This window comes from Apis mellifera, linkage group LG12 (genome assembly GCF_003254395.2).
Source record: "Apis mellifera strain DH4 linkage group LG12, Amel_HAv3.1, whole genome shotgun sequence".
In the NCBI taxonomy this organism is placed as follows: domain Eukaryota; kingdom Metazoa; phylum Arthropoda; class Insecta; order Hymenoptera; family Apidae; genus Apis; species Apis mellifera.
Genome location: NC_037649.1, coordinates 9,101,133 through 9,115,244, shown reverse-complemented (window position 1 = coordinate 9,115,244; position 14,112 = coordinate 9,101,133). Strand labels below are relative to the sequence as shown.

The window sequence follows — 14,112 nt, the reverse complement described above, 5'->3', positions numbered from 1 at the left end:
CGTTTGTATAAACTATCCGTTATTCGAATAGATACATCTCTCAATAGATAATCCAAACTTGCCAAAGAAAACTGGAAGAGCACACGAGGGAACCATAATTTCTCTTCAAATTATGCGCAAACAATCGATCCCCATCTGTCGCGCGTGCATATCTTCGATTCCAAGTTCGTCTTTTCGAGCACGAACCTACGAAATGAAGAAGAAGAAGAGATAGAAGAAAAAAAGCTACCACTCATGTTCGTTTAAAAGCACAAAAAAAAAGAAAGAAAGAAAGAAAGAAAAGAAGACAACGAGCAAATAGGAAAAAGATGCCCGTACATCGTCGCGAGGATTGGACTCGATCGTGGGGGAGAGGTGGAGGCGGACGAGAGAGGTGGACGAGAAGAGTGGAAAAAGGAGAAAGAGAAAAAAATAAAAAGGGACGGAAAGTTGACGTCAGTAGCGTACGCAAGCGTTTAATCCGACGCGATAGAGGCTCGCTGCGATGCGAGAGGCTTCTCCATTCCGAATCAATACGACACACGCACACCGGGCTTCTATATATCTGTATGAAACGCGGCGCATAGAATTATCGTCGAGTCCTGGCCACGAACACTTTATTTCTCCCTTTTTTCTTTCCCTCTCCTTCCCTCTCGCCATTCTCGCGGCCCAAGAGGTCGCGAAATCGGCGAAAATCCGAGGTTTCGGTTCGACAGTTCGACTTCCGGATCTCGACCGGTCCTCGAGATCCGCTCGACTCGGAATAATTGGAGATCGACTATGCTTGGAAATGCTGTAGAAACCGTGGTGGGACAAAGTTTATTCGATTCTATCAGTTTGGTCGATCGAAGAAAGAAAGAGGTCTGTTCCAAAGAGCTCTGATTATTCTTTTATTTTCGAAGATTTGTCGGTGAAATGTTGGAATTCTACTCGAATATCCGGCTCTCCTTGGGATTATTATTTAAGTGTATGGGTTTTATAAAAGAGAGAGAGAGAGAAGGAAAAGGAAATGTTTCGAGAAATAAGGAGGAAAAGCTAAAGTTGAAAAAATGGCGAACGCGATACTAATTATATGTTATTACTTGCTCGGGTTGGCTCAAGGGTTGAAATATAACTTGAAATTTATTTCCCAGAAAGTTTCTCCGTGGAATGGTGGCGTAACTCGTTCCATGATTTATACACCGTATATTCGTCTTGTTGTTTCACGCTCGCGGAGGATGGAACAAAGGGAATTAGGAAGACAAAAGTGACTGTTCCAACGTGAAGTGGCATAGTTTATGAGTGGAAACTCTTTTCCGCCTGATTTTCGCTCCCAACAATTCCCTCCAAATGTAATCTTCCCTCCCTACCGAGCCAATAACAATTTTTCCAACGATTAAACCCCCACTTTCCTTCAACCGAACAACTTGAAATTCCTTCCCCTTCGAACAACGAGTTGAAAAAATAAAAATGAAAAGAAATTATTAGAGAGAGAGAAGAGAGGGGGAAATTGACAAGTGAAACAACAAGCGGATCTCTAATTTAAAATTTAACGGAGATTGAACGATACGATTGCTGACGAAAATATCGAAAGCTCTCGAATAGGAAAAGGGCGGACGTTCTATCCGGAGGTAACCGGAAGCAGCTCTTGTCTGCATCCCCGTAAAGCGTTCCCTTTCCTTCTCGTAACGTCGATGCCCTTGCAAATGTCCTGGAAATGGAAAAGGAGGCTTCTGAGATCGATTCGGAGATTGGGCCACTTCCGACCCTTCCGTTTGCCTGTCACCCATGATCCTCTGCTTCCCGATCGATCTCTGCGCCATCATCCGTGTTATTATTAATCCCTTTCTCGCGCGTCTCCACGCGAAAGAGAACCGGAAGAGAAAAGCTGAAGAAACTTTGGGAAAGTTAATTTTCCTCGCGATGAATGGCCTCGTCGTATCGACCGACGAAATAACGCTTTCGAGAAGGAAAAATCTTTCTCGTTCTTGTATTTCGTTGGTCGATTTAACGTCATTTCGTATAGGATAAAAAAGTAGAGGATAAAGAACGTAAAACAGAGATTGGATACGTGTTCGATTGTATTTTCTTCTCGATAGAATTATTTCAGAAGAAAATGCACGCTTTGATTGCGTACAAAGAATCTGTTATCTTATTCGTTGCATTTACGTTTCTCTTTCTTTCTCCTTATTTCTACGCTTTCGATAAAAGAAATTGATACGTAATTCGTACGGAGTCGAAAGTTAACGATGGCGTAAAATTTCATCGGATGAAAGCGTAGAATCTCGCCAGGAATTCCCATCGAGGAAACGAACATAATCTCTAAGCTGTTATCCGTTGAAACGTGATCTTGATGACAACTTCTAAACGATCGTTTCGACTACACCTCTCCTTCGCTCTTCCACGCTGTAGATCTCGTTCCGTAATTTCAATTCAATTGCTTCGTCATTGTAACGAATACACGATAGATTCTTTCGAAACGAGATACAAAATTTTTTTTCACCTGTAAAATATCCACTTTTCCAATATGTATATATATATAAATTATTCTCTGATTCGACAATATCGACGCAAAGCCTGTGCGTCCAATCCTTGTCGCAAACAGATATTTTTCCAAACTCGATCTATTATTATGAACGATGGAATTGGAAAATTAAGCGTGATCGATGGAAAGGTGGGGCGAAAACGTGGAGAATTGTCGATCCGTAAGTAGAGTTAATCGGTTTCGGTTCATTAAAGGGAGGTCTAGAGCGATGATTTTCGAGCTCTCGTCGAATATTCCGTGTATGGCGCGAAATCACGGGCGCAGAGGTGTTTGCCATTATGCGGTTTGTAACCGATTTCGCGTCGCGACAAAATTCATAGAGGAATTCCTATGCGGCGCCTCTCTCTCTCTCTCTCTGCGTGACGCGGTCGACGTGAAAATTGAATTGGACTCTGGTTCTCCCGTATTCCTTTTTCCCCGTGTATCGATATATTCCCGAATGATCGAAAAGATGCGCGACAAGGTTCGCTTATTATCGAGTGGATCGATCGTTCTCCAGCTTTCCTCTCTCTCTCTCCGTCTCTTTTCGCACGTATGCAACGTTTCGAGCACGTTTACGAACCACTATTGTTCCGTGACTCCAAGTGCTCGATATTCCAATCGGAGAGCGAGTAAATTGGTTACGCCAAGATATTCCCCGCGCGGGTCGTCGAACTTTCGAAATTCTTCTCTCACAAACCGCGCGTATATCCAATCACTCTCCACAATACGAGAATGCTCGTATTCAAAATATAATACACGACTGTAAACTCAACTTCCGCTCGGCGAGTGAATTATTCGCGTAAACACGCTCTGAGACAAGCAGGAAGGGAGGAAGAAAAGTCTCGTAAACTCTCGAAGCGTGGAAAGTTTTCGCGATATCAGAGGACTGAATTAAGAAGAGAGAGAGGGAGGGAGAGAGTGAGATCCAAGGAATGGAACTTGATGCTCGAGGGGGCGAAATAACGTTAAATATGGATGGGAAAAAAACAAGGAAAAAAAAAGATTAATTTGAAGGTTAATTTGAATGTTGAACGAAGCTCGTGTGTGAGTTATTCGTCCAGGAATAGATTCGTGAGGATAATTCGAACGATAGGACTTAACTGGACAAAATTATTTCCCTTCCTTTAGGATTATACGGAGATTTAATTTGTAAAAAACGCGATAAAAACAGGTAGAGAGTTTCTAATTTTCATACGTCCAAATCATTCGAATTTCTGAATTCATGAAGCGATTAACTTTAAATTTAATTTAACAAAATAAACTTGGCGATAATTTATTTTACGATTTCATTTAAAATAGATGCGTCGTGTCCGTTGTAGAATTAAAATTTAAACGCTTCTCGATAAATTTATAGAATATTTCTCGATTGAAATGTGAATCGGTTATCGATTAGTTGTTTCGCCTATACACGCGGCGCGTGCCTCGTTTAATTTGCAAACGTTTGTAAAAAGAGGATTTAAAATTTCAACGGTTATCGAACGATTGTTTTTTTGCAAATTTGAAAATGAATTTTCTCCGCTTATAATATGGTTCGAACGCCGTGATAGGCGCGATAATTAAAATATCTCGGTGAGAAGCTGAGAATGGTGGAATGGATGGTCACGGTTGCAGATTTAATGAACGATGGTGAAACACCATAAATTAATGAGCCGTGGACGGAAAGGGGAGGGAAGGAAACACGGGCCGTTGGCTAATACGCTAACCTAAACGCGGATGGAACGATTGTTTACGATTCTATCGCCGATTTTCACCCCTCCTCGAGGGCGAGCACGTCCGATCAATTGATCGAACGGATCTGAAAACTGTATCGAGGACGAAATTTCGAAATCGAATCTATCTTGATAAATCTTGAGCAGGAAGGATCGATACTCGCCAATTCGAGTGAACGCGGAAATATTCATATTACGCGTGATACGTGTAATTAATTAATTAATGGAAAATGAATTTTGAAACGTACAAATATCCTACGTAATTGTCCGCATAATTGACAAGTTTCCAACCGTGTCCTTTTTTCCAACGTTTCATCGTTCGCTGCGGTCGATCTCATCATGGATATCCAATTCTTTTTTTTAAAGTCGTAAACAGTTTCGAAGGGTATAACGATTGAACGGATCCAATTTCACTCCTCCTCCAATATAAAAATAAAACTTATCGAATAGTCTGTAACGCGAGAAAGAAACGTAGATTGGTCCCGGACGAAATGGAAATTAATGAAACAGAAATTATCATCCGTTGGAAATTACAAATTGAACGGAAACATTCCCGTAAACTAATAAACCAAATCCCAATTGAATAGACGAAGCAACACCTATCTTACCCGCCCCCCCGCGGGACAATGGAAAAATCGGACTCTCGTCGGCCGATTCGAGAATTACGGTAACGAAAATTGCCAATTAACACGAACGTATTACACTTTCGATCATGATAATCGCAAAAGTCGGATGGGGGAGCGGTAACGCGTCGAAGAATTAATTGGATCGAATAAATCGAGCCGACCTCCCTCCTCTTCCCTCTCCTCTTCGCGTTCATCCGCCACCGGCAACCGACATCGCGCCCGTATTTACGAGTCGTGGCGAATTCATCGTCGCGAATTCAACGATCGCGACCTCGTTAACGGGTCCGAGGTGAGATATCGACGGTTGGCCACCGGGCAGGATCGTAATTTCCAGATCGACGAATTATTCCCCGCCATTAATGGGACACGCGCCAACATTACGCGGATCGTGTGTACGCGCGGCCCGATTAATTAAAGGAAATCGATCGGGCCTATAAGATATAGAGCAAGGGACGAGCTTTTCTTCTTTCTATTTCTATACGAAATGGAGGAAGGACTGAATGGTGTTTCGAAAACAGTCGTTTATTTTTAAAATTTGAGAAGGGATTATCGATCGATCGTTATCATTGACGAAGAAAGGCTTTCCAAGGGGTATTAATATTTGAGAAAGTTTCGAAACTTTGAGAGCAGTTTCATGGAATTAATTATCTTCTATAAATATAGATAAATAGGTGACGCTAGAGATTAAACCCCTGTTGGGAAAAAGATATATATATATAATTATTTTATTTGGATGCGCTTGATATTCATCGCGGTCCACTTGTATGCGGTGGAATAATTTTTCAGCCCGGCCTGCACGGCCTCTTGGCTTACGTTCAATTGTGCGATGTACAGGATTTCGTATTGACCTAGATATTACGTGAGATCGATGTATTTTACCGAGCTGCATAAATCTTACGTTTATATGCATCGCTCCGCTAGCCTGGCTAAGCTTCGATTTTATTGAAAAAAGGAGAAAAAAATAAATAAACCTTTTCGTACAATTTTTTTTATACAACTTTTTCAAGTCACAATTTCGACTCGAGCATACGATACATCTCGATAAATCTGTCCCATATTTATTTCTATCGTTTCGAGCGAAACGATTATTCTTCCTTTCCTCCCCAATTACGCGTCGAAGATGAAGAACGAGAGACGAACGAGTCGATGGAAAAGAAGAAAAAAAATAAACGAAGAATAAGCATTTATCGAGGAATTAATATTGGCATATGGCAAACACGTCCGCGTTTAATGTTGATCTCACGTGATACATCCGATGTTTCGACCAATATTTATATGATCTCGGGTCAACATTTACTCGATTCGCTTTGCACATTAATATTTGCGTATACGACAGTGGATGGTGAATTAACGTTACGCGGCGGTTGATCAACGATCGAAACCACGCTTTTCGATGCTTCGATGATTCTGTGGGAAGATCTGTGGAAAATAAGCGCGTATATAAATTATTAAATTTCTTATTATTTTTCTCTTCTTCTTCTTCTTCTTATTTATTATTATTATTATTATATCGAACAATTTCTCGCTGTTATTATATTCTATACGGTTTAACGTCGATCGATCTTTATTCTCAAAACGATATTTTGTTTACCCCGCTGTAGGCAATTCCGCGCCACATTAATGTCGTACAGAACTACAGCTGATCAAACATGTACTTGTTTGAGAACACGGTATACGTTGAATACATTACGACATGGATTCATAACACGTGTTTTGTTAACTCCGCTGATAGATGTTACTCAAACGGATGATAACGGATAATAGCGCTGCAACGTGTACTTTCAACTTTAAACTTTAAGTGCTACGAGAAATAAGAAAAATAACAATAACGAACGCTTTGGAATTCAACGTTGGGAATAGATCGATTTCTTTTATTCTTAACAACGTCAACAATCGTCTCAGCTTCTCGAGAGATAACCCCTTCGAGCGAAAGAAAATCGAGCAATTAGGTGGTAATTAAGCGTTAGAAGGAAGATTCGTTCACACTCGACGATATTCTAATTCGATCTCTCTGTAAAAATCTTTCTATATATATCTTTCTCTAAGGAAACTGGAATCGAATCGAGAAAACCGTTTCCTCGAATCTCGAAGAAAAGAATTATTTCCATCGGATCGTTTCGGAGAGAGAGAGAGAGAGCTTTCGACGTGGAACAAAAGTTTCATCTTCCGCGGCTCACCGAATTTCTGAATGGGAACGAACGCTCTCGAATCGAAGTAAGAACGGCGTCGTTGACACGAATCGCCTCCCAAGTGTCATCCAACACTCGCCAACTTCCCTCGATAACGGAAGATCGTCTCGAAACGCAGCGTGGAGCAAAGGAACTGGCCCTGGATCGATTTCCGCGAAATATCGTTCCATCGATGCTACAAACTTTCCTTCTCCAAAATTTGGCAAACGGGCTTTCTTTATTAAAGTCGCATTATCGAGATATAGAAGAGTGAATTTTTGCGCGGAGAGATTCTGAAAACACGCGCGGGTAATAAAATTTACAATTACCGATTTTAATCGATGGAATTCTCGCTCGAAGAAAAATCGTCTTGGAATCCTTGGTGGTGATTTTTCACCAAGAAAATGAAATACCGGAGAAAAAGGCGTTCCATTCGAGCAAAAAGAGAATTACCTTTGCTCGAGTGAGAGCTCTCGCTGTGAAATGATTCTGAATTTTTCACAATACTTTTTCCGCTATGAAAACACCAATAACACCTCGGATGTTTCGTCAACTGCACACAGCGAAACGGCCTTTTTGATCTGACGGATCAAAGACGGAACGCGCGAGATATTGGAATCGAGAGAAGAAAATTAACAAAAAAAAAAACAATACGCGTATTTTCCGAAATTTACGTGCGAAATTCCATTGAAATAGAGAGGAGAGCATCTCGATGAGATTGCTAAGAAAGGAAGGAAGGAAGCAATTTTATTCTCGGCAATTCGACGCGGGAATACTCGGAATATTTGCGGTTATCGGAGACTCGGAGAAGTTTAACTGTTAAAATTTGTTTTACATAAGTATATATATAAGGCGAGAGGATCAATATGTACGTACCGTTTCCGAACGTTGAATTCGATCCAAAACTTATCCGCCCCGACCGAACTTATCAGGTGACTTTTCAAAATGTTCACCGACTATATATATATACTCTTCTTCTTTTCTCTTCCTTTCTTCCTCCCCTCCCGTTCCCTTTTTCTCGTCACGAATCTTCGACCCGCTCCTCGTATCCGATAACACGGTCGAAGCTGTTTACATCGCTCGTAACAACTGCACCCGAACAAACTCTCTCTCTCTCTCTTTCTCCCTCTCCTCTTCGCCGATAAAACACACAGTCTCGTGATTTATAGACGTTGATAATAAGTCTGTGCAACGCGGCACATTACAGTGGCGGGCCCAGTGTCTTGGAAATTCCTCTATAACTCCTATATAACTAGCTGGCATCGCTAACAAGACGACGTATGCACGTCGAAAGTCCGAATCACGCGCGAACGTAAATTGGGGAATTATTGGGGAGGGGTAATGTTCGATCTTTGTCAGTGTACTCAGAGAGAGAAAGAGAGAGAGAGAGGCGCGAGTTTCTCCGCGTTCCTCGAATTTCAGAGGGGAGGAGAAAAAGTTAGGGAATTTTCGAGCGCTCGAGGGTGGATTAAATGGAAGATGGCGCGTCGATGCACGCGAGAGGTAATATTTTTTAAAAGCGAGACGAGAAGTTAAAAGTTGTCGCTTTTCTCTTCATTTCGAAATGAAATGAAAGGGAAAAGATGAACGGAGGCGACGAGGGAAAATTGGAGAATTGGAGAAAACGATCTAAACAATTCGCACGGTTCGAAGAAGAAGAAGAAAGAGGAGGAGACGGAGATGTTGGAACAGTTTGCGGTAACTCGGTTAACTGGGTTAACTGTTTAATGGAAATACTGGAAACGAGACGTTTTCTAAAGCGACTAGGCGAGGTTTCTGGTTGAATTACGAGTTCCTTGATCTTGAGGTTATATAGGATTTGTCATATGCTTGGAACTTGATCCATCTCGACGATGTAAAACGTAAACGATGGATCACATGAGAGAGAGAGAGAGAGAGTCGTAAAACCGCGAACAACTCTCTCGTTTGTCAAGGCGTATTAGCGAGTTTTACGATCTTTAATTCTTACAACTATATCGAATCGTTATTTTTTCCCGTGGCGTTGTCGAGATTATGCGATTCGTCTCGGGTCATCGGAAGACGAGCGACCCCGAATTCCTAGAAATTACTCTCCGACAAGTTTATCGCGAGTCGTTACATTTAAATCGTAAGATTTTCTTTTCAATTAATCAGAATCGTAACATTCTCTCGTGAGATTCTTTATCCACGGAATCTCCATTTTCTTATCTTAGACAACACTTTTCGTTCTAACAAGAATCTCGAACGGTTTTAAACCGTTGGAGGAATCACAGGAATCGTGCCTCGTGAATTGCCATCTTGCCAGATCCAGGAGGTCGTGGGATCGGTTATATTGGGTCACGATCAGGTCGTGGAACGTTGTCTTCTCCTCGCCTTCACGTGCCTGTAAACACTCCCCAACTCTCCCGGTATTTCGAGCTTTTCCCATCATCTCTGGAATCTCGACGTTGTCCGCATACACAGTGACCGAGCAAACCATGACCTCTTCCCTGCCCCAAATGTTAGGCAAAGTTAAGAGTTCCTTCGATAATTTTAATCCCATGGGTCAGAGAAAAACAAGTTCCACTGGATCTGAGAAATTGTATTATCCTCGTCCGTGGAATTTCTTCTATGAATTATGAAGATTGAATAACTCGTAGATCTTTCTTCGTCTCACGAACGATGTTACGGCAAAGATTATCTCTTCGAGTAGAGAGAGTTAATAATTTTAATTTTTCTCCCAGATGTAACTTTCTCGCTTATTTTTCCTTACTTTTCTTATTTTTCCTTTTTCTTTGTTCCATTTCAGGCGGGTTCCTGGGCGACATCGCTCTGCCCAACATCAAATACGAGACCGAATGGAGGCAGCAGAAGCTCAACAAGAGTTTCTTGGAGGAGCTGGAGAAATATCGGGACGAGGTGTTGAAAGAGGGTCTCCAGGTCGAGGAGGAGGGTCTTACAGGTACAAAAAAAAAAAAAAAAAGTTTTCCAAACGAAAGGAAACTTTTTCCATTCCTCGTCCATCTCCCTTTGAGATCGCGTATTAGCAGGCGGATATGCATGGTTTCAGAGATTCTCCAATTCAAAAATGGGCACGAGGCTAACGAGCCGCATCAGGAGAACGAGGAGATGGTGGCTTCTCAAGAGAAATCCGAACCAATTATGGTGGACCGGAATCAATACAGCATGGACGGCGAGCTCGAGGGTGGATTCAGTTTTAACGCTAGGAACGAGGATGCCAGGCCTGGGGTGAGGGACGAAGGCGTTGAATTCAGGTACGTCGCGCCACGAAAATTTCACGCCAACGTTTTCTCTTTCCCCTTTTTTTTTTTTCCCCTCCCACCGTTTTGAGATATTTTTTCTTTTTCTTTTTCAACAATGCGACTACACCGGTGATAATTTTCTCGATTGTTTCTCTCCTTCTTTTTTTCTTTTTCTTCGAGGATCAATCGGTCGCTTATTATTCGTAAATCGTAAATTTGTTGTTAACTTTTCAATTTGGGTGGAGAATTCAATTTTTTTTTAACGGCGCTTTAAATTTATCCTAAGCGTTAAATTATGGATTATTTTTTGACGGACGATATTCCGTAATGCTCTTTGTTTTTTAAAATCGGTTCGACGTTTTGGAATAAGCGGCGATAATAAATTTATCTGAAAAAATGCGGAGGCGATATATTTTCGCGTGCTCGATGCCAATTAAAAATATTAAGGTGACTTTTGTAACTGCGATATTAATTAAAAGCTGGCGATAAAGAACGGTATTGTACTCGCTTCACACGCTTCTCGATATGTATATCGCGTCCGTTTTAGTTTATTGTTTCACCGAAAACAGCTACGAATCTCGAATTTTCAAATACATTTTTTACGAATTTCTTTTTCAGCTTTTATCAGATATATAAAAAAGAAATATTTAAATATTTTCCCCATACAGGAGGAAAGGTTTTAAATTTGTACGAATACGAAATGTTTAGGCTAGAGTCAACGACCCCACCAACGAAGAAGAGGCATTCCGCTCGAAAACAAGGACGTGAAGCCTCGCAAACGGCGTCGAACGCTACAAAATCGATGCAAGCATTTTTGAGAACGTCTGAAGAGTTGAACGTCGCGTTTCCCACGAGCACGGAGGGCACCAATCAAATGAGAAATTTGAACGCGGAAAACATCGAGCAAGTGTTCACCATCCAACCGGAAAGCAGCACGCGGAACACGTCCAAGCAACGTCATCGTCGTCATCATCGTAGGAGGTAGGTATAAAAATCTCTTTTATTCGTCCAACTTTATTCGTTAGATACTCTCGTGCTACCTCAGATATTTGAAAGTGTTTTCTTTTTTTTTAATAATAAAACTATGAATAAAAATTCGAATTTTGGTGGGGAGAAAAAAGAGAAAAATTTATAAAAAAGAATCTCGATAGAGAAAACAAGATGATCCCATTTTGGTTGCGTACAGCTCGACACAATTTTACGGAGCAAAACACATTTGTCAGGGCAAGTTATCGTCAAATCGATCGGCAACAGTTTGGATTCCAGTGGAAATTTATAGTATTTAGATTTTCCACAAGATGTTGGTGTTCGATCAATAACGCGGGAGAAAAGATTGGAAGGGAAGTCAAAAATTTACGGATCTTTCCAAGCAATTGGAGATTAAAATTTTCAATCGAAACAGTTAATTACGATGGAAAAGATTTTCTCCAAAAATTCTCCATTCTTGTTCCACCCTTAAAATCAAACATTAAACGTTCGACGCTAACGTTTTATTTCATAAAATTCGATATTTCGTTTTTTCGCGTCCCCATTTACACCGACCTATTAAATTAATCATCGAAGAATAATGAATTTGACCGTTTGCGATAATACCGAAGCGATCATAACAAAAGAAATTGAAGTGCCTATTGGTGAGTGGGGAAAAAAGAAGTATACACTATATTCCATGGGATAGAGAGTGATCAAGTGTATTGCCGTATTCGATGATAGAGTTCGCTTTTTTTAACTCTCTCCCCTTCCTCCATCACCCAACAATTTTCCGCTGGTAGGGCTATACTATGCCAATAACAATGGTCGTCGTCGTAAAAAGCTGGAAAATGGGGACCGATACTCGCCAGGCCGGGCATTTTCAGCCCTTGAACTGCCAATAACCTGTCAACATCGGCACACAACCGGTGTGTCTCTGACCGGTTGCGGATGTGTTTGTATATAGATTATGCGCGCCTCTGTGAGAACACCTCTCTTCTCCGTTCGGGATGAAGACCGAAAAAGTAGTAGAAAGGACGTTATCGGTAAAATGTACTCGAGAAAAATCCCCGCTTTTTTATTCCTCCTCCCTCATCGATGCTTCCGCGTGAAACCGCGTCGTCCGCGTTAACGTTGGTTAACATTGGAATTTCTTTTTCTTTTTTTTCTCTCGAATCGAGTTAGTTTCATACACGATGTCCATTTTTGATTCGTCGTTTAAAAAGGAGATACGTAGGAAGAGAGAGAGAGAGAGAGAAAAGGAAAAGGAAGAAATCGAATCGGCATTTTTCAATATCGCGAACGAAATCGGTTTCGCCCATTTCCCCTCGCTATTTCCGTCGCAACTTGGAGTTTTCCTGATCCTTTCCTTTCCAACGTTGAAACGTGGCTTACAAAAGCGTTTGTTTATGACCCGTGACCCGACACCATGGAACACGATCACATTGTGATTCCCCGACGAAGCTTCACAGAATTCTGGAGAGAGGATCAAGCAGGATCCGATACCTTTGACGTGGTTAAGCTCTGTATCCACAGAAATTTCTACCTGCGTGATTCCCTTTCGCCTATTCGGCGAAAAGCGATTACAAAGCGCGTTTAAACCTCGCATTCGAAATCTGATACGGTAATTTTCTCCCTCTTGTCCGACTTCTCTTGAAAACCTCGAAACGTTTTTCCATCGTTCTCGATTATATTTATTTGCATCATAATCCTCTCTCTCTCTTCCTTTCTCCATTCGTTACTATAAACGTGATACGTAAGTTATCCATAAATAATCTGCATGGCACTATGAAAGAAGAAAAAGAACGATCGATTATTCAAAGAAGTCGAATCGATGGTAGAACTGCTACGTAATCGAACGCAAGAATTCCAATTAAGAAAGTGAGGTTGAACGCATTAATTACAGGCCGATAAGGAAGTTTCTGAAGTCCGTTTCTTCCATCGATCCGTATAAATTTCTAGTATCGGGTAAAAACAAGCGAGGCATTAATTCCGCCCGATCATCGCTTCAATCTGATCGAGTTTTTAAACGGTTTTTCATCGAAGGAGATGTAACTTGGTTCTTATCGAACGTTCTTCCACTTTTCTTCTTCTTCTTCTTCCTCTTCTTTTTGCTCTAATTTCAATGAGGTCGAGTAAATGAAGACGGACGCGAAAGAGAACGGGAGAAATAGAGAGAAAGAGAGAATAGTTGGAAAGGAGAAAGATGGGATTCCGGAGTGATTTATCGAGATCGGAGAAAAATTTCGTATTCAGCAAATACGTCTGTAGTGGATCGGTCGCCGTAACTCATCAATGTCCTCCTTCGTGACTTCCGTTCTTCCACTTCCGGCACATCTCCCCGCGGGACCACTCTTTTCGTTCCGCGTTATCACCGCCCCGAGATTATCGCGTTTGTTGTCCAGGATCCGGGGACAGTCGGATGGACGGGTGAAAAGGGGACGAATTTTAAGCCGCGTCTCGATGAATTCGAGTCGAAAAAACGTGCTCGTAAACGCGTCGGACGATGAATCGGTGGAACAGGCGATCTCGAATATGGAAGAAATGCAATGACCTCGATGAATTTATCTTATCGATCGATATCGTTGAAAAACGAGTCAATTACAACAAGTATTCTCTTCTTATAAACATGTCCTCCCCAGAAACGTCGAAAGAAATTGTAATTTATTCTATATAACATTTTAATCCTCTTACTAACTTTTTCCAACTTTTGTATACGGCGATTCAGCTTTTTATTTAATTTACGTTTCTACACAAGTTCGAGAGAAAACGCGAGGGATATCAAAGAGATTGTAATTAATTCCTTAATCCTTGTAATTTGCGACTTTAGTTAAAGTTTCCTTCTGCGGAAAACGGAGGCCATTTTTATTCAATTTAAGTTATTCGATCGGTAGCCAAGCAACTTTTCAAAACTCACCCGGTTCGTTCATCGATCGA

The 14,112-nt window shown here is 41.3% G+C and overlaps 1 protein-coding gene across 2 annotated transcripts in view; it reads left to right on the top strand.

The window, feature by feature from the left end:
- The window catches only part of LOC410386 (tolloid-like protein 1), a 51,666-nt gene that overhangs the window by 23,317 nt on the left and 14,237 nt on the right, over positions 1 to 14,112 (top strand). For both annotated transcript variants that reach the window (XM_006566964.3, XM_006566963.3), the window contains exons 2-4: positions 9,756 to 9,908; positions 10,017 to 10,221; positions 10,918 to 11,190. In XM_006566964.3, coding sequence (XP_006567027.2) covers positions 10,076 to 10,221; positions 10,918 to 11,190 — 419 coding nt within the window. In that variant the 5' untranslated portion in view covers positions 9,756 to 9,908; positions 10,017 to 10,075. The remainder of the gene's footprint in view (positions 1 to 9,755; positions 9,909 to 10,016; positions 10,222 to 10,917; positions 11,191 to 14,112) is intronic.